The following is a 26,467-nucleotide window of genomic DNA, read 5'->3' as shown; positions in this document are numbered from 1 at the left end:
TATAGGCTGATACCTATGAGAGGCGATCATACTGACCGGCTCTCTGCATGAAGGTAGGGATGCTGGGAAGGAAAATTAAAAGAAAAATAACCATTTTTAATAAAAAAAAATAATATTAATTAAAAAAAAAAAGAAACATTGCAGCAGCAATCAGATGCCACCAACAGAAAGCTCTGCTGGTGGCAAGAAAAGGAAGTACATTTCATTTGTGTGCTAAGTTGTATGGCTCTGCAGCGAGCTGTTAAAGCTGCAGAGCACTGAATTGTAAAAAAATCGACTGGTCACTAAGGGGGTAAGGTAAGCCTGTGGTCCTTAACTGGTTAAAGTGCCACTCAGCCATTTTTACTTTTCAGTTCTGCATGATGTGGAGAAAGGTTACAACCAAAACAGTATATAAGGGCGCATGTGGCAAGTGGACTTAATGGGCACCGCCATAGGTGCCAATGTAAAATATCAGTATTACTGTGCCAGAGCGGAAGTTTGGGTGTCCGTCCGGCAAATAGCTGGTACAGTGCCTACTATATATCGTATCGGGCAAACGAGCATTTGCGTCTTTTCCTCATGAGTACGGGGGGGGGGGGGGGGGGTGCCTGAAGGGAGTAGTTTTAGGTATAGTGTATGGGGAAGGGGGGCGGGGATAGTTATGGTTTAGGCAGGTAGTGTGTGCAGTGGGGGGAGGGGGGGTTAGGCGTTGGGTAGGTAGTTTGTGCAGGGGGGGGGGGGTTAAAGGTTAGGCATTAGGTAGGCAGTTTGTGCGGGGGGGGGGGGGAGGTGTTAAGGGTTAGGCGTTGGGTAGGTAGTTTGTGGTGGAGGGGGGGTTTAAGGGTTAGGCATTAGGTGGTTAGTTTGTGGGGGAGGGTTAAGTAGTTAGGTAGGTAGTTTGTGGAGGGGGGTGTTACGGGTTAGGCATTAAGAAGGTTGTTTTTGTTGGGGGAAATTAAAGGGTTAGACGTTAGGTAGGTAGTTTGTGCGGGGTTAGGCATTAGGTAGGCAGTTTGTGCAGGGGGGTGTTAAGGGTTAGGCGTTGCGCAGGTAATTTGTGTGTGTGTGGGGGGGGGGGGGGGGAGTTTAAAGAGGAACTCCAATGAAAATAATGTAATAAAAAAGTGCTTCATTTTTACAATAATTATGTATAAATGATTTAGTCAGTGTTTGCCCATTGTAAAATCTTTTAAATCCCTGATTTACATTCTGACATTTATAACATGGTGAAATTTTTACTGTTGGCAGGTGAGCTGTTTCATGCTTTTTTGGCGGTTGGAAACAGCTGTAAACCGCTGTTTCCCACAATGCAACAAGGTTCACAGATAGGAAACTGCCAGGAGTACCACGGTCCTCAGAGTTTCTTGTGGGAGGGGTTTCACCACAATATCGGTCATACAGAGCCCCCTGATGGTCTGTTTGTGAAAAGGAATAGATTTCTCATGTAAAAGGGGGTAGCAGCTACTGATTGGGATAAAGTTCAATTCTTGGTCAGAGTTTCTCTTTAAGGGTTAGGCATTAGGTAGGCAGTTTGTGCAGGGGGGGTTAAGGGTTAGGCATTGGGGGGGTTAGGTAGTTAGTTGGGGGGTTAAGGGTTAGTTAGGCATTAAGAAGGTAGTTTTTGTGTATGTGTGTGTGGGGGGGGGGGGGGAGGGGGTGTTAAAGGGTCAGGTAGGTAGTTTGTGGGAAGTTAAGGGCTAGGCAATAATTTGCTATCGGCCTTTATTTGATGTAAGCAGTTACGACACCTGCAAAACTTTCATTCCAGTCTTTGCACACTTTATCCTTAGGCCGGAATATGCCTGTAGTGGCAGGGCACTACTAATGGGAAGATATGTAGAGACATGGACAGTGTCAAAGTAGCCGTATTTCCTATGGCTTGGGGGTGAATAGGGTGGCCACAGTCTCAAGGAAGGAAGGGGGGGGGGGGGGGTGCATGGTGACCATGCTTGTTATATAAGCTCTTAGTCTTCGCAAATGTGATTGTGTGTGTGTGTGGGGGGGGGGGGGGGGGGGGGAGTATAATTTTGTCCCAGGTTGTCAGAGAATGTGCTAGTTCTGTATAGTCATACAAAGTAATGGCTGTGTGCACAGTTCACAGTAAATGACACACTCCAGCCTTTATGTAGCTAGTAATGTAGAACTGTCATGCATTATACCTTTGTAGCCATGATTTTCTTCTCCTGATGTTCCATCTTTGCTCTGGGAATCAACTAAGAGTTGAAGGAAATCTACTCGGTCCTATGCAATCAAAATAGCCCAGCATCAGTTATTTAATACGAAACACATGCAAGAACATTATAGTATTACAAGACTTCTACTCTGTAATATAGCATTTGTGATGGCCCAAGTGTACAGTTCCTGGCAAATAACAACAGTTCGCCTGTTCACCTGCTGTAAAACACAAAACAATTGACCCCTCACCCCAGAGTCAGCAGACACATGGCAGTCAATCAGCTTTGCCTCCCTCCTGGACTCCCCCCTCCCCCCATACAAAAATGCCAGTACGGCAGCCATTTTTCAGTCTGCCTGTTCTGTGTGAAGCAGTCTAGGGAGAGCTGTGCTGTTCTCAGAGGGATAGCATTAGTTAGGCCTGTATTCTGTGTGTTCAGAGCAGTTTATTGCTGCTACCACAGTACTAGTCACCCAATAGCCCTTGTAAAGGACTGTTTTTTTTTTTGTTTTCCTTGCTGTTATATTGCTGTTCTGTGTGTCCACTGTCCAGAGCACTTGAGCTGTTGTAGGAGACAGGTGTACAGGTGTACAGCGCTGCTAGTGCTACAGTACCTCACCCAATAAATGTTTTTTTTCTTGCTTTCTGTCTGTCAGTGACACCTGACAGTCTATCCTTCTGTCACTCATTTAAAAAACAAAAACCACCTGAGAGACAACCACTACTGTACTGTCATCTTTTATTCACTTCTGCCCTGTATAAAACCTCACTGTCTGTCAGGGCCTTATATTGTGTGGTGATTGTAGTATATAGCATAAACCTATCTGTCACTTGAGTGAAGCGACAATCAGTTCCTCACTGCCAGGTTTTTTTTTTTTGTTATTGTAATATTGTGTAAAAAAAAATGACAGACAGCGGCAGGCCACACTGCAGGGGTCGTGCTGTTGTGATTTCCTGTGGCCCTGGCATATTGCCCAGTGTTCAGAGAGCATGTGCCCTGAACTCACAAAACACCAACACAGAAGCCAGGTGAGGGGAAGCTCTGCCTATTATTGTGAAACGCTGCCTATTTATGATACTTCTATGTGGAAACACACCTGCACTGTGAGTGTCTCTGTATGTGGTGCATTGCAGTGTGGCAAGCCGTGTTATAAAGCGGTCGTTATGCAACACTGCATCCCTGAGAATATAGCCTAGGTTACACTGCTGCTAAGTTCATGTACATTTGGCCCCACCCATGACCACACCCACTTTTTTGGATGAATTCATGTGCACATTAATTGCCCAATTCATATGTGCATAAATGGGTGAATTCATATTGGGTAAATTCATGTATGCATTATTTTAATAGGTGGATTCATGTAAACGAGATAAACAGAGGAACACCAAGAGCCCCAATAGTGTAGTATGTATTGACAAAGGGGGTAATGACAAAGAGTAATAGTTCTTATACTCACAAACATGGGTCACCAATAGGCAACCACTGTAAAGGCAGGTGGGGAGATTATCCTGACCCCACTCAGGAATAAGAAGTCGCTCTCTGTAGATAGTAGAAAGGGTCGCAACCCTCCACCAAGGGTGGATACAATATTATATAAGAGAGAACAGAGGCGCCAAAAGGATAAAAGGGGTTTTAAAGGAGCTTAAAAGCCAAAACTTGGTAATTAGAGGAGGCAGTGGTGGACTTACCCCCTCCAAGCAGACACAACACGACTGTACATTCAGTCTATTTATTAATGAACTCCAGATAAAACAAAGCAACGCGTTTCACGGGTCAGCGCCCGCTTCCTCAGGCAATAGAAAAAGGAGTTACAGCATCTAGCAAAACAAACGACACTCAGCGCCTCTGAGGAAGCGGGCGCTGACCCGTGAAACGCGTTGCTTTGTTTTATCTGGAGTTCGTTAATAAATAGACTGAATGTACAGTCGCGTTGTGTCTGCTTGGAGGGGGTAAGTCCACCACTGCCTCCTCTAATTACCAAGTTTTGGCCTTTAAGCTCCTTTAAAACCCCTTTTATCCTTTTGGCGCCTCTGTTCTCTCTTATATAAGGTGGATTCATGTGTGCATTAATGGGTGAATTCATATTGGGCGAATTCATGTGTGCATTATTGGGCGAATTCATGTGTGCATTTCTGGGCCAGTTCATTTTACTGGGTCAATATATTGTAAACCATTGAAGATTTGAAATACAAATACAAATGTAACTTATACATGGTGGCGGGCATGGGGGTGGAGTGGCTAGTGGGCGGACACAGCAGCCAGTGGGTGGACCCAGGGAGGGGGGGGCAGGCCTGATGATGTGTGAGGGACCCTAACATTTCTGATGGCAGCCCTGGCTATATTTGTTTTGTATATATTTCCTGTACACACGCGTATTGCTGTGTAAATAGTTGCATGTATTTGCATGTTATTTCTTTGCAATAAACCTTCTGCACATTATATCTTCGCTTCATTGTCGGTATTGCTGTAAACTGTGGTTTGTAAAAATAAACTATATTGCAGCATTTTACTTTGATCAGATTTCTTATTGAAAAAAAAAATTCCGACTGCCCTGCTAGCTCTATACTGCTTGATGCCATACCAAACAATATCACCAATCACTGTCACCTGATAGGTGCAAAGTTTACCACAACTCCAATTCATGTTTCCAGTTTAATCTAGACATCTTAACCTATTTTGATTCCTGGACGTAGAAACTACGTCCAGGAACCATGCGCGCTACCGCGGCCGATCGCGCACGTGCACGCATGCTCCCGGCCCGCAGTTCGTTAGCCAGGCAATCAGTGAATCGGGCTATGGTGCCCGATCACTGATTCCTCTCCCCCGCTGAAAAAGCGACAGCTTCTCTCGGAAGCTGAGCTTTTTCTGGCTGTTGCCTTCCCCATGCATCACTCTAAGCGTATGTTACGCTTAGAGTGACGTCATGTAAACAAACTCATGGCCAAAAAGTAAAACTACAACTAAAAGTAAAAAAAATTAAAATCAATACACAATTACATTATAAAACTATGGTTTACATCCCACCCTCCCAAAAATACCTAAATAAAATGTTTAATATAAAAAAACAAAACATTACAATAAAAAAAAAACAACATGTAAATATTTACCTAAAGGTCTAAACTTTTTAAATATCAATGTAAAGATGAAATATTTCTATACTTTTTTTATTTTAAACTTGTAAATAGTGATAGATGCAAAACGGAAAAAATGCACCTTTATTTCCAAATAAAATATTGTCGCCATACATTGTGATAGGGACATAATTTTAACGGTGTAATAACCGGGACATATGGGCAAATACAATACGTGAGTTTTAATTATGGAGGCATGTATTATTTTAAAACTATAATGGCTGAAAACTGAGAAATAATGATTTTTTTCCGTTTTTTTCTTATTCTTCCTGTTAAAATGCATTTACAGTAAAGTGGCTCTTAGCAAAATGTACCCCCCAAAGAAAGCCTAATTGGTGGCGGAAAAAACAAGGTATAGATAAGTTCATTGTGATAAGTAGTGATAAATTTATAGGCTAATCAATGGGAGGTGAACATTGCTCAAGTGAAAACGACGGAACGCGAATGGGTTAAAGAGAACCCGAGGTGGGTCTCTGACATTAATATTAGGACAAAGAGGCACATTCGGCATACAATTCCCAGCCTCTATGTCCTTATAGTGTCCCCCGAGCCGCCCCCCGTGCTCTGCTTTCCCCCCTTAGAAAAACTGCCACGCTAGCGACACACAGACTGTCGCTAGCTAGCTGTTTACATTTAAAGAGAGTCTGAGCGAGAATGAATAAACCGCCGATATCGCGCCCCTAAACGGGGGTCCCTTCACCCCCAAATCCCCTCCGTGCAGCCGGGGAGCGTTTCCGCATTGGGGCAGGACTAACCGCCGCAGCCCTGCCTCCCGCGCGTCTGTCAGACGCGTACCTCTGCCTCTCCCCTCCCCTCTTCCTTCATTGAAAAGGGCGGGGGAGAGGCGGCGATGCGCGTCTGATAGACGCGACTAGAGGCAGGGCTGCAGCCGTTAGCCCTGCCTCTAGGAAGGGAAAATATACGACCAACTTTGCGACCAAGGTATGCGGGGGGGGGGGGGGGGTGTTTGGGGGTGAAGGGACCTCCGTTTAGCCGCGGGGTAGCGGCGTTTTAGCAGAGGCACACATGCCCCTGCTAACTATGAGCTCTGAAGCGAGATTTATTCTCGCTTCAGAGTCTCTTTAAGCTGTCATTTACCTCCGCTCTCTCGCCTCCTGCATATCGCAGCTCCCCGCCTGCTTCCCTTCCCTCCCCGCCTCCGTAAGCTTCCTCCAATCGGCTTACAGAGACGGGGAGAGAAGGGACACAGGCGGAGAGCGGCAATATACAGGAGGCGGGGGAGCAGAGGTAAATGACAGCTTAAGTGTAAACTGCCAGTTAGCGACACAGCGTGGCAGTTTTTATATTGGGGGACAGCAGAGCGCAGGGGGGGCCTGGGGGCGCACTATAAGGACACAGAGGCTGGGCATTGTATGCCAAATGTGCCTCTTTGTCCTAATATTAATGTCAGAAACCCACCTCGGGTTCTCTTAAAGAGAATAAAGCCATCAAGTGACATAGTGGAACATAAGCCAGCTCTATGTGATTACCTTTAGGCAGCGTGAACTCTGACCAATATTGCCACTTTGTTTTAGTATGCACTTACTGTGTGTACGCCTTTCTGACGGTTTTCCTTGATTTTTTTAATGGCATCCTGGAAAAAGTTCAGGACACTTACAGGAAGAAAGCAGAAATTCAGTTTGTCAAGTAGGGGTACCAGGAATGGGCACAGCACTGCAAGAAAACCACAAAATAAAGATATATTGTTATCTGTTTTAAAGCGGACCTGAACTCAGAACTCCCTCTCTGTTCCAAAATATACACAACAGCATAATAACCTTTAAAGAAAAACATTTCTTTGTTACAGCTGATACAAATCCTACAATAAATCTGCATTGTTTCAACTTCCTCCTTTCATGGAAGCAGACATATAGTTAAAACCCTGTGCTTTCAAATCAGCTTATCTGCCTTATCTGCTGGGGGTGACACAGGGGAAAGATCAAATCAAAGCTTGTGCTTAGTCACAGATGAGGGGGTTTGGACAGGCTAAACTCTCTAAATACACACAGGGTGCATTTCTATATATTTTCCTTCTGTCCTATGCAAGGGTTCAGGTCCACTTTAAAGGGCTAACTTCACACGTATGCTTTACTCGCTGTTTGATTGTGAAGTTAAGCATCTTCTAAAAATGCTAATCATGCTTTCAGATGATGCTTACCAGCAGTACAGCCCCTCTTTCTGCATTGATTGAATTCATTGTGAAATCCATTCAGGCTCTGTATACATACAGTGAGTGGGGGCGGTTTAGCGTTCCAAAATTTCTGCCCTAACACCTATGTTAACCCCCTATGTGGGTAGGGACACTGCTTTACAGGACATTAAAACTCCCATGTCTGCAGCCCTCTAAAACATCTGTGTGTGAACTTAAAGGGATACTGTAGGGGGGTTGGGTGAAAATGAGTTGAACTTACCCATGGCTTCTAATGGTCCCCCACAGACATCCTGTGCCCGCGCAGCCACTCACCGATACTCCGGCCCCGCCTCCTGTTCATTTCTGGAATTTCAGACTTTGAAGTCTGAAAACCATTGCGCCTGCGTTGCCGTGCCCTCGCTCCCGCTGAAGTCACCAGGAGCGTACTGGGCAGGCACAGACCGTACTGGGCTTGTGCTATACACTCCTGGTGACATCAGCAGGAGCGAGGACATGGCAATGCAGGTGCAGTGGTTTTCAGACTTTAAAGTCTGAAATTCCAGAAGTGAACTGGAGGCGGCAGCAGGAGCGAGGACATGGCAATGCAGGCGCAGTGGTTTTCAGACTTTAAAGTCTGAAATTCCAGAAGTGAACCGGAGGCGGGGCCGGAGCATCAGTGACTGGCTGCGCAGGCACAAAATGTCTGCAGGGGACCATTAGAAGCCCCGGGTAAGTTCAACTCATTTTCCCCCAACCCCCCTACAGTATTACTTTAATCTAACATGGACTCGTTATTCCGAATAGTGACTGTCAACTGAGTCAAGACATTGTGAGCACGTGACTGGATAATCTACCTGTTATGAACAAAGGATTAAGAAAGGAGAAACTGAAAAGTTTCTTGGCATTTGTTACAAATGGATCGTTGGGATTGTTCATGGAATCCACGTTCACACTGAATGATGTGCTCAGAACAATGTCCATGCTGTAGCTTCCAAAGATTCTGAAAGACAAAGTAATAAAAGTTTAAATAAATAATTCTTATAACAATGCTCAGTAGCCAGTATTCCTGCGAACCTCTGTGTATTCCGACTGTTATGACATCAAGCAAAACTAGAAATCTACACCCGTTATCCATGTATCTATTGTGGATATGTCTCATCCATCCTTACAGCCACAAATGGTCCAAGCACACAATCCAACCAGACTGCAGATGATTCAAATAAACCATTTGTTATAGAAATAGAGGGTCCATCATGCTCATTCTACTGTTTCACCCCTTTGAGAACCATTGACTTTGATCAGACCTAAGTTTCATGGACTACAGGCTTATTCTAGGACCTAGGCTCTCAATATGTGGTATCAGAGCCGGGACAAGGTCCTCCAGCACCCAAGGCTGAGACACCAAAGTGCGCCCCTCCATCTCTCCCACCCCAGCCGTCACACACTGATTGCTATTAGACTAATAGGTGCCCCAGGGCCCCCAACCTCCCTAATACCTTAATCTCTAGTTATCTGACTTGCAGTCACTGCCATGTATCCCCTTTTCCTAGTTCTTTCTGCTTCAAACAGAATTGGGAATGACAACTGAATGAATTGTGCGCCCCCTCCTACACTGCGCCCTGAGGCTGGAGCCTCTCCAGCCTCTGCCTCGGCCCGGCCATGTGTGGTATATATAACTCTGGGGGTAACTGAACTTGCCATAATCTATTAGGGCTAGTTCACAGTGCTCAGATGCGTTGCAGAATAATTCTGCATGTCAACTCACTGCCCATAGAATTCTATGGGCCTGTTTACAGTACTGCGTTGTAATGGATCACATCATTCTAACTCGCTATATGTAGGCTTTGTACTTAAGTCTTTGTCCAGTCTCCATTGCAGTTCACACTCATTATAACGCGTGCATTTTGCATTATACCACTGTAAATCTGGCCTAACAGTGAGTTTTGAAAAAAAAAAGTATAAATGATCCAGAGTAAGTATTTTAGTTAATGTGAAAGCACAAGAGGTATATTTCAAAAAGCTTTCATACACAAATCTTGAATTTTTGCAGTATTATACAAGGAACCTCTGATGATGTTATAAGTCATAATTCATCTTTCTTCTCGCTCTTCTATGCTGCTCCTGCCTGTAAAGCTCTTCATTGGCTACCAATTAACCAGAGGATCCAGTTCAAATTCCTAACCTACAAAGCTCTCCACGATCTCTCCACGATGTCTCCTTGCTACTTTCCAGATACCAGCCCTATTGCAATCTCATATCTGTACACAACATTCTTTTGTCCTCCTCTAGACTCACCTCCTTGCATTCATCTATACAAGGTTTCTCACAAGCTTCATCTCTCCTCTGGAATCCCCTGCCACAACACATCCGTCACTCTCCAATTCTGTATTTTGTACCAATTTTGTATATTGGTGTACACCATTGTATGCATTGTTTTGTATCCAATTTTTGTTTCTCACTCTGTACAGTGCCCATAATAATAATAATTAAAGTGGACCCAAATTAAAAATACAAGATTTCAGAAATAAAATCTATTTTCTAAATTATAATAATAAATAGCAGCCTTTTTTCAGCTGCATGATGACAAATATAAAATATTTTACATTTATTGGAGGAACCGCTCCCTTCCTTTCATATTGCCGGGACAGAATCTGGCAGACTGGTGGAGTAGGAGGTGTCAGACAAAGGAGGAATTGCTAATGGCTGCCACCTGTATAACCCTAGTTATGAAATGTGAAGGGTGAAAAGCATGCACTGAAATGCTCATAGACTTGAAGGAGTGTTTATTTCTCTTTGTATGTGTCAGAGTAGTGCAACAAAATATTTTGAATTAAAAAAATATTTGGTTTGGGTCCGCTTTAAGCAAATACCATCTTTCATAAAGGGATACATGCTATAAAAATGTTGAGAAACCTAGGTCTGGGGCACAGAGTCATTAAAGTGTACCAGAGCTGGTATAAAGGAAACATTTTATACATACCTTGGGCTTCCTCCAGCCCCATATGCACGGATTGCTCTAATGCCGCCGTCCTCAGTCTTCTCACAGCTCCGATACCGGATCCCATCACTTCAGCCAGTCAGGGCCTTTAAGTAGTGAAACAATGGAATGAGCATGGCATCTAAAGCTGAATATTCACCAGAAGATGGATCAGGAAACATACCGTGGGATCATGTGACTGCATGCAACAGGCGTGAACAATAGTTCATCAGGGTGCTTTGCGCAGGAGTTGTCGGGATCTTAAATATCTGATCCGCCATGATGGTTGTCACAGGGCCCCTAGTGGTCGGAACGCAAATTGCCTTCCAACCGGTTTCAGCACACAGATCATGCAAGCTGTGGTCGCGATCAGTGGGCAGAAACCGACAGAATTTGGGCAGCAGCCCGACTAGAAGGGAGCCTGTGGGTTACGGTAATTACAACTTACACACTATTTCAGGGTATAACTGCCACCACTTCTGCTTTCCTGGGCCAGAAGCACCCACTGACTAGCTATTTCTAGACCTGTAATTAAAACAGTTAAACACTCTATTCTGTCTAGCTAACAACAATACAATAGTAGCATCTCTCCAGAAGTCTGGGTTCAGTTTCTGTGTATAGCTGAATAATAGGGTAGCTGAATAAACAAAGGACGTTTGAACGTCGTTTATTAATGCAATATAAATAATAAATATATACAGACAATTATTAAAATCAACAATTATTGAGACATTAATAGCGCAGTATGAAAAGAAAAGGATAAAATACTTAGGTTCATGGAAAGATGTCCTTTTGTGGGAAAACTTGTAAAGTTCAGTTCCAGTTTCAGCAAAGTCCTTTGGTTTCAGCTCAGTTCAAAGTCCAAACAAAATGGCTACCACTTGTTCCTCAAAGTGGCAGCAGCTCTCATGAAGGTGGAAAATGGAGGAATGAGGGAGGAGTCCCTCGCAGACACTTTTGAACAATGTACATCTTTGGGTGGAGTCTCAAGTATAGCCCAGGGGTTGGACAGGGGCGGTTAGCTCCCTGGATGGGTTCCCCATGCCCACCAAATATGACATTTGTCATATCTCGGCTTACGCTTTCCGCACACACATGACCATCACATATTTATATACCTCAGAATATGCCAGTTCAGATGATACCAAACTTGATTAGGGTAGAGGATTCAGTTCCTGAGAAGTTTAATAACTGAGTTGTAGGGGCCCCGGGCCCCTCCTGACTGGTATCAAAAGATTCAGCAGAACCCTACGAATCCAATGATACCGCTCTCATAACTACCCTATCTACGGTATTCTGTAAATAGGCAAAAAATCATATAATACCTGCATCTGCATCTGCCCTTAGTGGTGCCAGTCAGTCTGTGGGAAGCAGGTTTTGAATGGGCCTCCTGCTGTGAGTAGCATCCTGGCTCTCCCTGTATGAAAAGGGCTCACCAAATGGTGGGCAATTGACATCTGCCTGAGGTAATTAAAAAGTAAACATTCCCTTGGACACAAGCATGGCACAAGCTAATTAACAAATCAAAAGACATCCTGCACCTAAGTACTGCTATCTCTCTGCTGAGAAAAGAGAGAGCCCAGATAGACTTCAGATGCTCCTACACAACCATTCTAGATTCTATCGATCTTAATCGTAATCGATGCAGAGAGTCGATTGCGATCGCATGTTCTGCACAAGGACGCGGCTGCGGCTACGCAACCGTCCGTCACAATGGTCGCAAATGCCAGGTGTCGTAAGGGAATCGTGCAAACATAGTGTAATCACAGAAACAATTGCTTAAAGCGGAATATAGCCCTGCATTTCAACTTTGCTCTAAAACATTATTTACAGTATATTATATGCAACCAGCATTTTTTTTTTTACTAGACCAGCATTGAAAGGGTTACACAGAGCTTTCAAGTTCCTGGACAGAACTGCAGACGCATCCGAAGCTGACATAGATACATTTTGTTTACATAAATGTATCTAAGTGTGGCATGTGACTCATCTCTCTGACTGAGAAGGAGCTGGAGGACAGCCAAAGAGTGTGTAACATTTATCACTTGTTACATTCTATTTAGTTAAATGTATCTAAATGAACTTCTGCATATCTCTCCACGGAACTTTAAACCTCTATGTTTAACCCTTCCAATGCTGGTCTAGTAAAACAAAAATGCTGGTTGCATATAATATGCAGTAAATAATGTTTTAGAGCAATGTTGAAATGCAGGGTTATATTCAGCTTTAACACTAAAAAACTCTTGCCTCATGGGAAAAAAAAAAATTTGCCCAAAAAAGCGTTGGGGGTATGAACCATAAGAGACATGGGGGTGTATGCAAATCAACCGCGTTAAGCAGAATTACATGTGTAAAGTTTTACCATATGATGCGTAGAGCAGAATGCAATACATTGCATGCAATGCATTACACTCTACTCATTGTGCATAAGACTTTGTGAAGAAGGTAATTCTGCTCAATGCAGTTTATTGTATACACCCCATGAAGAGGGAGCTATTAAAATATATAAACTGTATATATATATATATATACATATACATATACATATACATATACATATACATATACACATACATACATACATACATATATATATAATTTTTTTCCCCCTTTTTCATGCACACACAGTTGCACCTTGGGCATGTTCATGTTAAGACATATATCTAAATTGGTAGGAATGTTCTAAATAACAAAAAACCCAAACTGAAATTTGCCCATACGGAGCTTTAAATAAATCAAATATCCTCCAAAAATAGTTCAGAAATACAGCCGAAGATAAACAAAAATGCCCATGTTGTCATATAAAAGAAAATGCTTCAATGGGTTAAGATGTGTAATGATATAATCTGCCATGTACTACATTCATGAACACCATTCTCTGCAAACATACTCAACACTTACTGTTTCATGTCTATAAATTCTTTGTTATCCACCTTCTTCTGCATATTCTTCACCAAAAGCTCTCCATAACTTTTTATGATTGGGAACATCTGTATGAATCACAAAAGAGAGTTTTCCTTTAAATAGAGACTGCACTTTCAAAATTGGTTTCACAGATATTCCGTAGATTAAATAAGTAGAAGGTTTGCAGCAGGGAACCCAAAAACAGAACTTAACTGTATCCTCAGCAGATATGAAGATCGGGTAAGTAGTGTCCTTTTCCAACATGGACAAACTAGGCAAATGTCTACCTCCTAAAAGGTGCCTTCTCAGTGCATTATCAAGGCCCCTTCCCCACTTCTGCACTGTATGCAATGCAAGTGGGCATCACAGTGCATAGTCCTGCCTTGCACGTAGCTCCCTGATGCAATTTGCAACTATTCCATGCTGAATCGCAACACTTGGATGGAAACATCAGATAATACAGTCTATGCATTTCTGATGTCCTTGCAGATCGCGTACAATGGAATGCAATCAGCAGTGGAAATGTGCTTGGCCAGCATTAAACTGAAGGCTAGTGTGAATGATTAGTATTACCGGTAGGCTAATTAGAAAAGTTATTGAAGTGTTGAACTTCTATTTTAAATAGCGACTGTGGTTACTGTTAGGTATAAAGGAGAGCTAAAGGTCGTTTTGCACAGGACAACTGGGTAGAAGACCTCAGAAGATTAACGTGACTGAGACCTCTCTCCATAGACTTGGACTACAGTAAGCGATATTCACCTCCTTGCCGTTCTGATTCTTTCCAGATTTTAGGGTCTAAAAGAGGTGAATTTTTTTCACTCTTTCAGACCCTAAAACCTGAAAAAAAATCATTCTGGCAGGGAGATGTGCAACAGAATAAAAAATTTACCTTCCTGGGCTCCAGCGCTGCAGTTTGCACTTTCACCACAAGATGGCGCTAATGTACATATAAACGAACTTCTCTATATTTCTCTAATATAGAGAAGTTCGTTTTACATATTAGCTCCGCCCCCGATGACGTCACGCTGCCACCACCGCTCTGCTGCTCTGCTTGGCTGCCGAGTCCCCGGAAGAATAGCGGGGAAATGGGGGATCCCGGCAGCCAGGGAAAGACCCCACACTGCCGGGGAGAGAGGCTGGAGTCCCGCTGAGCAGCACGATCATGCGTGGGACTCCACAAATCAAGGTAAAGCTCTGCAATGCCTACCCCGACCTGAGCTCGGGATCACCGCTAATAGCTTCTTTTTTCTACCCCGAGCTCAGGTCGGGAAAACCGGCAAGGAGGTTAAGTAACCTTTTTTTAATTTAAGTTGTAAAGTTCTGGTTTACATGTACAGTATATTATATAGTCAGAGCTCACCTGTTTTAGTTTTCCACTGGTAAATGTAGGTGACAACACAGTACGGATTCGCTTCCACTGGTCATTTGCAGCATTGTTTACGGCAGACCTCAAAGGTCCGGTTAAACCAAAATCCTAAAACAAACAGAATTTTTAGGTCAGAACGTAATAAGGACTCATACTTCACAGAAAATTTGTGGCACAATGAAAAATAACAATACTACAAATCACCCCACCGGCTTTCTTCCCTTCCACCTCCTAATTTACTACAAAATCTACAATCAATATTAATTTACTACAAAACAAAAATCCATAGTAGCAAACAGCACAAAGAAAGAGAACCCCTTACTCCTCCCCCTCCCCCGCCAACATAGATATAGAGGCCTCATCCCCATCTGTCCATTCCTGACAATCGGTGATGCAAGCATTGCAGCCGCTCGGAGCCTTCTGGGGCCCGCTCAGGGCTGTTTTGGTGGGGCTGGAGGGGTCGCAGCATGAGGGGAGAGCATTGGACATCGGCAGGGAGGGGGTGTCACAGGAGCCCTAGTGGTAGGAACGCAATTTGCCTTCCAATCGGTTCCAGCGCACAGATCGTGCAAACTGTGGTCGCAGTCAATGCGCAGAAACTGTTGGGAATTGGCCGCAGACAAACCAGAAGGGAGCCTGTGGGTTACGGAAATACACTACTTTACACACTAGTTCAGGGTATAACTGCCACCACCTCTGTTACCATGGGACAGAGGAGCCCGCTGTTACCATGGGACAGAGGAGCCTAGATCTACAAATAAAAACGGTTAAACACACTCTATTCTGTCTAGATAACCACAATACAATAGTAGCGTCTCTTCAGAGACCTGGGATCAGTTTCTGTGTATGGCTGAATAGCAGGGTAGCTGAATAAACAAAGGACGTTTGAAGGTCGTTTATTAATGCAAGATAAATAATTAATATATAATACAGACAATAATTAAAATCAACAATTATTGAGACATTAATAGTGCAGTATGAAAAGAAAAGGGTAAAATACTTAGGTTTTGTGGAGATATGTCCGTTCTGGGAAAATCATAAAGTTTGGTTTCAGGGAAGTGCTTTGTTTCAGTCAGAGCAAGATGGCCGAACAAGATGGCCGCTAACTATGTGTCCTCTGGCTAGCAGCAGACAGCTCTCATACAGATGGAATGTGGAGGACTGAGGTCCGCCTGCCGGCCATGTGCTTTTGATGAAGCTGGTTTGGGGGTGTGGCAATGCCGGCCCCCTCTGAATTACCAACCAATGACAGTTCATTCCCTCTGAGAGATTTTAGGGCTAAACTTATAAAATGCCGTAACTCATGAACAATACATGTCATATTTAGGTGGGTAGCAGATTCCTGATCGTCAGAAAATACCGATTAATATGACATCAGACATGACTAAGGCAGCTTCTCAGGTTCCTGAGAAGATTTATACCGCAATAACCGGACGAGATATTGCCATGAGTGTTATATCAGCGCGTTGGGCAAACTTTAACGAATAAGACTATATGAATTTTATAGCTGTGCGATATACGGTCTCCATTTAATAGGTAAGAAACCATATCCCACATGCTTTCATATCTGCCTTGTCGGTGCCGCTCCGGCTGCTTTGTCATGGCCCCCCTGGAAAGCCAGTTTCCTGGCTCTTTTCTTGGAGCCATCTGGCCGTGGGGGAAAGGAGCTGGTCCCTGCAGGGAATCTGGCCACGTGTGACATTCTTGAGGGTGAGGGGAAAGCTTTGCTCACAAGGGGACAGATTTAAAAAAAAAAAACACAAAGAAGTCATTTTTCTGATCGCTGCAATGACTGGCAAATCTGACCAAGATATCGGAAAGTCAACGGCAAATCTGCCAGATTTGCCTACGTTCCTTCCGGCTGTTCCGTGACAGATGGGAGAAAGAGAAACTCCAGGTTGCTACAGGTAGCCCCTACACAACCAATCCAGATTCTATTGATCTGAATCGCAATCATGCAGAGAATAGATTGCGATCGCTTTTTCTTCACGGGCGGTTCAAGGACGAATCTGCGGCCCCGCAACCGTCCGTGACAGGGGGGACTAGTCCCCCCCTTCTCTCACCTCAGGCTCTCCCCACAGCGCTCCCCCTCCAGCATCAATCACAGAGGGAGCAACGACGGCAGCAACACATACCTCCCTCCACCGCAGGAGGTTCCGCTCTCTCAGAGTCTGACGCTACTTCCTGTTTAAACAGGGAGTACCTTGAGGCTCTTAGAGATTGGAGACCTCCGCGGTGGATGGCGGTATGTGTTGCTGCCTGCCGCTGCTCCCACTGTGGTTGATGCTGGAGGGGGGGCGATGAGGTGAGGAAGGTGGGGGACTGTCCCCCCTCCCCACCGATGTCCAATGCTCTTCTCCCCTGAGTGGGCACCCGGGGAGGGCGGCCATCCAAATTTTTTGCAGGGGGGCCCAGTGATTTCTAGTTACGCCCCTGATGCCTGATGTCGTTTTCTGCACGCACAGTGCATGCGATCCACAAGGACATCAGAAGTGCGTAAACTGCATTGTCTGACATTTTCATCCATGCCTCGTGATTCAGTGTGGAATTACAATGCGTGGTTGCATGCATTTTTTTGTGCTACACAATGCGATTTCATTCATTATAAATGAATAGGATCACAACCACATCAGGGAGAAATGTGATAAGGGGGGGGGGGGGGGGGAGGGGACTGAGAATTACACACAGCTACTGAAACATTGCTACATACCCTTCTGTTGGTAAATATAGTGTAGCACTCCTTTACAAGAATGGCTTTTATTATTACTGGATCCATTACGGCAAGAATTGGTAGTCTACCATCATAAAACCTGTAGAAAAAAAAGACAAAATATTTTACAGAATTGTAACAAGATGACTTCTGAGCTTATGTCCTATGCATTACAGTGATCTATTGCATTCATACCTAGTAGGAACTATGAGTCATGTGTATACAGCAGTGAACATACACTGCTCAAAAAAATAAACGGAACACTTAACACAAAGTAACTCCAAGCCAATCACACTGTAAAATCAAACTGTCCACTCAAGGTAGCCATACACCTGAAGATTATTGGCAGATTCAACAAAGAGACAAATTTATCTCTAATCAAATCTGACTAGAGATAAATTTGTCTCTTTGTTGAAGCTGCCCATATACTAAAGGCCGATTCCCATCTGATTTCAGTATGAAATCTTCAGGGAATTGGCTGAGCCTGCCGCTTCCCCCTCCCCCCCCCCCCCCACCGCCGATGACCCCCAAATTTATAAATGTGCCCCCCCCCCCCCCAGTGTGTGCATTAATACATTACCTGTCCTGTGGCAGCCTCCATGCGGTGTTCGTCCATCTCTCCGGGTTCTAACAGCCGTGTACACATGGTCCCCTTCCCTCTTCTATACAGTTCCCTGGTGTCTAGTGGCCCCCTTCCCTCTTCTTACAGTTCTCTTGTATCTAGTGCTGCCCCCTTTCCCAAATGACTTCCCTGGTGATCTATTACATACCCTCCAATATACTGTCTCTGGTGGTCTAGAGTGGGCCAAACATAATGCAAGACTACCAGAGTGCCAAATCTGATGTCTCCAAGGGCCGGATTTGGCCCACAGGTCGGAGTTTGACATGTATGTGTTAGGAGCAGGCAGAAGGTGGGTTAGTAAGAGAAGAGGGTTAGGCAAGGTGATTTTACTGATATTCTACAATCTGTATTAGCCACTGCCCAGTAGTAGAATATTAGTCATTTAGCTAGGGGATTCACCCACAGCCCAAATTACCGCAGCACCCTTTTTTCGGGGTACGCCAGTTTAATATTTAATAGAACATAATTTTAAATCAATTATGCATTCAAATATTTGTAAAAAAATAGAAAAGTTAAATACCCGTTGCAGCAATACATGGCTTCTCATTTCCACCCCAGTCCCTCTGAAGCCATGTGCTGTGCTGAAGGCCGATAGGCTATGAAGTAGCAAGGAAGCATAGCTGTAGGTGATCGGGTTCCCCCATACAAGCCCAGTGGACTTAAGGTGGTCACTAGCTATACAATTTGCCAAACGATTATTTATGAATGATTATTCATATGATCGAACGGAAATGATTGGGACCACTAACGGACAAAAATCTCCTATTCAATCCGATCAGATCAATGAAAACGATGGTTTCGGATCTATCCCATCAATCTCATTGGACTGTTTAGGATTTTTGTCCATTAGTGGTCTCAAACAATCATTTCCAATCAATCATACAAATAATCATTCGTAAAGGATCGTTTGCCAAATTGTATCATTGGTGGCCACCTTTAGGAAGTATTTACATTTATCTTTGTATGTTAATTTTCAGGCACTATGTGCATATACTACATGCGTGTTTTACCACAGTGGCTAAATGATTGTCCGTGTGAAAATATGAATAAATGCATTAGATGTGAACAAGCCCATTGACTTTAACCACTTTAGCCTTCAGGGCTCAGCCACACTATTAGCGCTTTTCTGAGTGCTTTTTAAAAATCTCTCCCATTCACTTTCATTAAAATGGTGTAAAAATCGCAGCGATCGCTTATCCAGTGATTTTTACAGTGATATTAATGAAAGGGAATGGGAGGGATTTTTAAAAAGCGCTCAGAAAAGCACTTATTGTGTGGCTGAGCCCTCAGTGTTATTTCATCTTATGCATCTGGGCAATTTTTTACATTTTAGCGCTCCTCCCATTGATTCGTCAATAACTTCATCACTACTCATCACTAGAGTTGGGCCGAACGGTTCGCCTGCGAACGGTTCCATGCGAACTTCCGTGGTTCGCGTTCGCGTCCCGCAGGCGAACCTTTGCGGAAGTTCGGTTCGCCCCATAATGCACCATGGAGGGTCAACTTTGACCCTCTACATCACAGTCAGCAGGCCCAGTGTAGCCAATTAGGCTACACTAGCCCCTGGAGCCACTCCCCCCCCTACTAAAAGGCAGGCAGCGGCGACCATTACGGTCACTCGTGTGCCTGCATTAGTGAGAGTAGGGCAAGCTGCTGCACACTCTCTCTCATAGGGAAAGATTAGTTAGGCTTAGCTTGTCCCTGGCTGCATACCTGTTCTGTGAACCCACCACTGCATACCTGTTCTGTGAACCCACCACTGCATACCTGTTCTGTGAACCCACCACTGCATACCTGTACTGTGAACCCACCACTGCATACCTGTTCTGTGAACCCACCACTGCATACCTGTTCTGTGAACCCACCACTGCATACCTGTTCAGTGAACCCACCACTGCATACCTGTTCAGTGAACCCACCACTGCATACCTGTTCAGTGAACCTGCCACTGCATACCTGTACTGTTCAGTGAACCCGCCACTGTATACCTGTTCTGTTCAGTGAACCTGCCACTGCATACCTGTTCTGTTCAGTGAACCCGCCACTGTATACCTGTTCTGTTCAGTGAACCCGCCACTGCATACCTGTTCTGTTCAGTGAACCCGCCACTGTATACCTGTTCTGTTCAGTGAACCTGCCACTGCATACCTGTTCTGTTCAGTGAACCCGCCACTGTATACCTGTTCTGTTCAGTGAACCCGCCACTGCATACCTGTTCTGTTCAGTGAACCCGCCACTGTATACCTGTTCTGTTCAGTAAACCCGCCTCTGCATACCTGTTCTGTTCAGTGAACCCGCCACTGTATACCTGTTCTGTTCAGTGAACCCGCCACTGCATACCTGTTCTGTTCAGTGAACAGTTTGGTGTGTCAGTGAGAAGCAGTACCTTAATTACACTACCTGATTGATGTATACACATGCAAGATGATTTAAAGCTCTTTAGGCCTGTCATTTAGCATTCAATATGATTTCTGCCCTTAAAACGCTGCTTTGCGTCAAATCCAGATCTTTCCCGGGGACTTTTGGCGTGTATCCCACTCCGCCATGCCCCCCTCCAGGTGTTAGACCCCTTGAAACATCTTTTCCATCACTTTTGTGGCCAGCATAATTATTTTTTTTTTTTCAAAGTTCGCATCCCCATTGAAGTCTATTGCGGTTCGCGAACTTTAACGCGAACCGAACCTTCCGCGGAAGTTCGCGAACCTAAAATCAGAGGTTCGGCCCAACTCTACTCATCACATCTAAATGGTCTATAGCTTGTTTTTCACCACCAAATAGGCTTTTTGGGGGTGGTATTTGTTTTCAGTAATTCCTTTATTTCCTATGCATTTTAAAGGGGGAAAAAATGAAAAACAAAACAAAACACTTTTTCTCCAATTCAATCCCCTATAGTTTTAAAATAACATGCCATTCTAGATAAAACACACATATTTAATTTGCCCATTTGTCCTGGTAATCCCAAAATTTAAATTATATCCCTAGTGCAATGTATGGGGATACTATATTATTTGTATATAAAGGTGTATTTTTTCTGTGTTGTGTTTGTTTTTTACATTGTACCCTAGCAATAATTGCAAGCCCTCATTTGTAAAAATAACAGTAATATACCCTCATGGCATACATATTAAAAAAGCTGAAGTCTCTAAGGTAATGATTTATGTATTCTGTCACTTTTGTTTTATTTTTACAAGCTTTTTATTTTGGTACTGAATATATGAAAATAAAAACAAATATTGCTTTTGGTTAAGTTTGTCACTAAAAGTAATTCAAAAGACATAGGCCTCAACCCCACCAAAAAACCTTAAAATCTATTCTACAACTTTAACGGTTAAAAGGATACCCTATATATGTCATCTGATAACTATCTGGGCATCTATCATGCCATTAACGACAAAGTGTCCATGTTGATTTGGACAGGTCAATTTTTTCCACCATTGTGGAAAGCTAACAACCAGTGCCATTCAAAAGGGGGTATTTTGTAAGCTACCAACTTGTGTAGTTTTGCTGAAACTTTCCCAAGTTTGATCATAGTTTTGAAAATTACATTTTTTTTTCATGATGGATTGAGTTTGTCAACCTACCTATTTTTTATTTGACAGTGGCCCAAGCTATAAAACACATCAACATTTATTCTACAACTCATTTTGATTAAAATGAGGTCACATATAGGTAATTTGATAACAAACTGGATGCACAGCAATCCATTATTCTCAAAGTATGCCTATGCTTTTTTGCAGTTCTGTTAGATAGAGACCGGTTAGTTTTAGGAGTAGATGGTGGGTGGTTAGGGTTATGAGTAATCGAGGGGTGGTTAGGGTGTAGCTAGCCATACACTACATTGATTTCTTGCCGATGTACAGCAGATTCGATCACTGTGATCAAATCAGCTGTGAAATCAATAATAGAAATGTTGACCGATCGACCGATTCCATCCAAAATCGATTGATTCAGTCGATCTGTCCCGGCATAAAATTTTGCTCGACCGCGAGCGAGTCAGGAGCGCGTCGTGAGTGGCGATCGATTCGGTGACGACTGACGCAGCATAGCAGCAGCAATACATTACCTGTCCGCCGGCGTGAGTCCCCGGTCCGTGCTGACACTTTCTCCAGCTGACCTGTCTCCACATTACTTCCTGTCTCCTCCTGTGACAAGCCGAAGTTTAAACAGTACAGCGCCTTCTACTCTTTGTACTTCCGCTCGTCACAGGATGGGACAGGAAGTGAAGAGGAGACAGGCCAGCCAAAGAAAGCTGAAATCGATTCAAAATCTGTGTGCAGTAATGGGCAGCCAATAGATCCCTCTGTGATCAGATTCGATCAGAGAGGGATCTATCTGTTGGTTGATCTCGTGGCAATGAACCAGTGTATGGCTGCCTTAAGGCATAGTTAGAGGAGGGTTCAGGTAAAAGTTAGGATATAGTGGGTGTTAAATAACCGATATTCTACTATAGTGGATAATAGAATATCGGTAAAATTACCAATCACTGTACTGTAACAGCGATCATTGCAGCTTCGGAGGGCGCCTATTTCTTGCATGCAGACTTTGTATTAAAGTCTATGCCCAGTATCCATTGCAGTTCACACTCATTATAACGCATTATAACATGTGCATTATGCAACTGACCACTGTGAACCTAGCCTTAGACTAAGGCCCTATTCACAGTGATCAGTTGCATTGCAGAATAATTCTGCATGTCAAATCACTGCCCATACAATTCTGTGGGCCTGTTCACAGTAACGGATCACGTTATTCTAACTTGCTGCATGCAGGCTTTGTATTAAAGTCTATGTCCAGTCTCCATTGCAGTTCACAGTCGTTATAACGCATGAGTTGTGCAGCTGACTACTGTGAACCTAAGCCTCAAGGCCGTGAGCAGGCAACTCGCACTCACTTAGGATCTAGAAGTTGTAACATTTTCCCTTTTCAATTAGCAAACTCTATTTTTTTTTGTGGCAATTTGTTGAAATAAATTGTTACATTTGTTTAAACTAATATTCTAATAAATACATAGAAAAAGGTGGGGGAAAGTGTCCCAGAACAGGGCCTGCAAATGGTTCTCTGAAAATGTAAAACTCGTAAACTCGTGATACTTGCTAAGAAATACTGTACAAATGGACAAAAAGATTCAATAAGTCATTAACAACAGTACCACACAATCAGGCCAAAGCCCAGATAGCAGCTGAGACACAACATGGACCTCCGAGAATGGGACCAGCGCACTCAGCCTCTGTGGCAGACAACTGAGACGCTGCATGGATCACCGGACAACCGGCCCAACGCACTCAGTCTGTGGTATCTGTGGAGGGCTCACAACCTCAGTAACTGTGAAAAACAAAAATACACACAGTGATTAGGGGCCATATGAAGCCCTTATTATTCTATAAGCAAGGTGTGCATATTTATTACCCATAGGAAGCTGGACATGCAGTCAAGGCCATACTGAAGGAGCAAAGGAATTTTGCCAGAAGCACAAGGTAACTAATTTGCTGCTGTAGCAAAATGGAAAATGTATATAAAAGAGCACTGCAATCACTTTACACATATAGAAAAATGACACTATGCTGTTCTTCATGCCCTTATCCACTATCACGTGGGTAACATCCCTCTCGCTGCATTCATTTTAACCAAATGAGGTTTCTTTGAGCACATTTATGATATTTATTCAAAGAAAACTAATGATCTCAAGTTAATACAACTACACAACCTGTAATATATAAAAATAATATTGTTATCATCTATACAAGTTCGATGTACAGGATGTGGTCTTTTACTATGATGACAATGAAAACTGTACTACACAGATTAAAAGGGACCCTGAGCTCTCCGTAAAAACATAATTTGAACTTACCTGGAGCTTCCTCCAGCCCCCCATAACTTGCAAGATCCCCCAGTGCCCTTCTGGCTCCTCTCCCAGGCCCACTGTGGCTCCATTAATTTTCTGTTTGGGCCGAAGTCACCAGTGCACACGCCCACGCCACGCACGCTACATGTCATCACACCGGCCAAAGTGAGAGTCCCGCGCATGCATGATTCAGTCTTAGGACAACAACGTATGCGCAGGACTCTCACTTCGGCCGGTGTGATGACGCGTAGCATGTGCGGCGTGGGCACACACTGGCGACCTCGAGCAAACGATGCCAATAAACGGAGCCGCCAGCGGGACCAGGAGAGGAGCCAAGAGGAGAGGGGGCTGGAAGAAGCCCCAGGTAAGTCCAAATTGTGTTTTTACGGAGAGCTCAGGGTCCCTTTAAGGCAGGGTGGGGGTGCATGTCATTATGTAATAACATGCGTCGGGTTACTGAGAAGAGGAACAACTTTGAGGATGAAGATGAGAGCGCACGAAGTAATGGAGCAGCACGCTTGCCAGGACAGTGGCTTTCTTTGTTGCCAAAAATGTTCAGGAGCCCCGGGGAACACAATAAAGGTGGGGGGTTGATCTCTGTAGGGTAGCAGCCGATTCAGGGCCCTAGGGGGTGAATTGAATCTGATGGGCTTGGGGGGGCAGTGGGAGGTGTCAGAGGGCCCCAGGTTACATTTACCTCAAGACCCCATTGTAGTTAAAACTGGTCCTGCACATAACTGAAAGTGTACCAGCGATGCTTCACTAGCGCTTATTTATACTTACCTGAGGCTTCCTCCAGCCCCATGAGCATCATGGCCTCCCTCACCGTCCTCCTCGACCCCTCCGCTAAACTGCTATGACTTCCAGTAATCCGACAGTCGCAGCCTTCTGCGCATGCACAGCTCTGCTGCAAGCGCACCCCTCATTGCGCTCCCGTCCCCTGGAGCATTCTGCACCTGTGCCGTAGTACTGCGCAGACGCAGAAGGCTCCAGGGGGCGGGAACGTATCATGCGTCTGAGCTGTGTATGCACAGAAAACCTCAACAGGCGGCGGTTGACCGGACTACCGGCAGTTATATATCGCCAGAATGGAGCGGCCGGGAAGGACGGCGAGGGAAGCCATGGTGTTCATGGGGCTGGAGGAAGTGTAAATAAATGCCAGTGTACCATCTCTGGTACACTTTAAGTTCAGCTTAAACAATAGGGAAAGTTTAAACTTCTGTTTCCTGAGAAAAGTCCAAGATCACTCTGGAACAGGGTACTGCCTCCTCCTATCTACAATAACTAATAAATAAGAACTTCACCTAGAACCTGAGAAATTATGTTAGTGTAGTTTAATTTGTGTAAGCTGTATACATCTCATCACAGAGATATCAGCGGCCCTGGTCATTCAGTGACTGAAATCTCACAGTCTTATTGCGATCTGCCAGTCACTGGCCCCATGCACCAGCCAGGCTTGCTAGTGCTGGGCCTGGGCAATGGACAGGGAGCCCCCCTGTGAAGTCACATCTGAGCGCAGAGCTGCTTTCTTAGCCATCGGGCACCCCACCACCAAGAGTCAAAGGCTGACACTAGTGGTGTTACAAAAGCTGTCATTCGGCTGCATTTAAATTGCACCCGGAAGGCGTTTGTGGCTCGCAGCACAGCTAGGTGGCTAAACTGGCCGACAAGTGCACAATTCGGTGTACCACGTGATAGAGGCCTAAAAGTGTCTTACAAAACATCTCATGTAAACACGTGACAATAAAAGAAACTTACCCCCATATTTTTCCATATTTTTGGAAACATTCTATGTCAAATTCAGCAATACCCTGAAAAGAAGAATATTTGGAAATATAACTCAGCAAAATATACATGGCTATAATAATGCAAATAGGAACAAGAAAAAAAAAGCAATGCTTCAAAGTGGAGATATAACAGCAGCTAAATCTAAAGATGGATTAAATGCTACAAAAAAAACCTTATATGAAAATATTGAGTGCACATTTATGCAGCAGCTTCTAAATGGACCAATCGCATCCTGTCAATTATTTGCATCTCATTGACCACCCAGTGGGTAGTATAGGGAAAGAAAAAAGAGGTCAGCACTAACTGGTGTTAATGTGGACCAGCGAAGCATCCTTAAAGGGAACCTGCAATGAGAAGTATATGGAGGCTGCCATATGTATTTCCTTTTAAACAAGCAACCAGAAACAAGCATGCAGCTAATCTTGTCAGATTTGACAAAAATCTCAAAAACACCTGATCTGTTGCATGCTTGGTCAGGATCTATGGCAAAACGTACTACAGGCAGAGGATCAGTATGGCTGTCAGGCAACTGGTATTGCTTGAAAGGAAATACATGTGGCAACCTCCATATCCCTCTCACTTCAGGTGTCCTTAAAGCAAAAGCTAATTCCATACAAACACTTTTACTGTAGTATACAGGCCAAGGTTCTCCACAAACAAAACAAAAAACAGCTGTAGGTGCGGTAGGTGTGCAATACTGAGTTGTGTAAACATTACTTCTATGTGGAATCAAGAAGGCAAACTTGTTTTGCATAACACTTTAGCAAGAGGGATTTTTGGTCCTTAGTAGCCCCTTACACACTCCTAGGAGTTCTGGTTCTCTATGCATTTGCTGGGTAA

At 44.0% G+C, this 26,467-nt stretch overlaps 1 protein-coding gene across 1 annotated transcript in view; it reads right to left on the bottom strand.

Annotated features, from left to right (window-relative positions):
* The window catches only part of LOC137546467 (cytochrome P450 3A24-like), a 45,493-nt gene that overhangs the window by 5,874 nt on the left and 13,152 nt on the right, over window positions 1-26,467 (bottom strand). The window contains exons 4-10 of the mRNA XM_068268969.1: window positions 25,598-25,650; window positions 17,376-17,475; window positions 14,660-14,773; window positions 13,297-13,385; window positions 8,273-8,418; window positions 6,834-6,961; window positions 2,142-2,223 (exon numbers count right to left, since the gene is read on the bottom strand). Of these exons, the coding sequence (XP_068125070.1) occupies window positions 2,142-2,223; window positions 6,834-6,961; window positions 8,273-8,418; window positions 13,297-13,385; window positions 14,660-14,773; window positions 17,376-17,475; window positions 25,598-25,650 (712 nt within the window). The remainder of the gene's footprint in view (window positions 1-2,141; window positions 2,224-6,833; window positions 6,962-8,272; window positions 8,419-13,296; window positions 13,386-14,659; window positions 14,774-17,375; window positions 17,476-25,597; window positions 25,651-26,467) is intronic.

This window comes from Hyperolius riggenbachi, chromosome 1, assembly GCF_040937935.1.
Source record: "Hyperolius riggenbachi isolate aHypRig1 chromosome 1, aHypRig1.pri, whole genome shotgun sequence".
Taxonomy (NCBI): Eukaryota; Metazoa; Chordata; class Amphibia; order Anura; family Hyperoliidae; genus Hyperolius; species Hyperolius riggenbachi.
The sequence above is the reverse complement of the archived record's forward strand: the minus strand, read 5'-3'. Positions and strand labels throughout refer to the sequence as shown.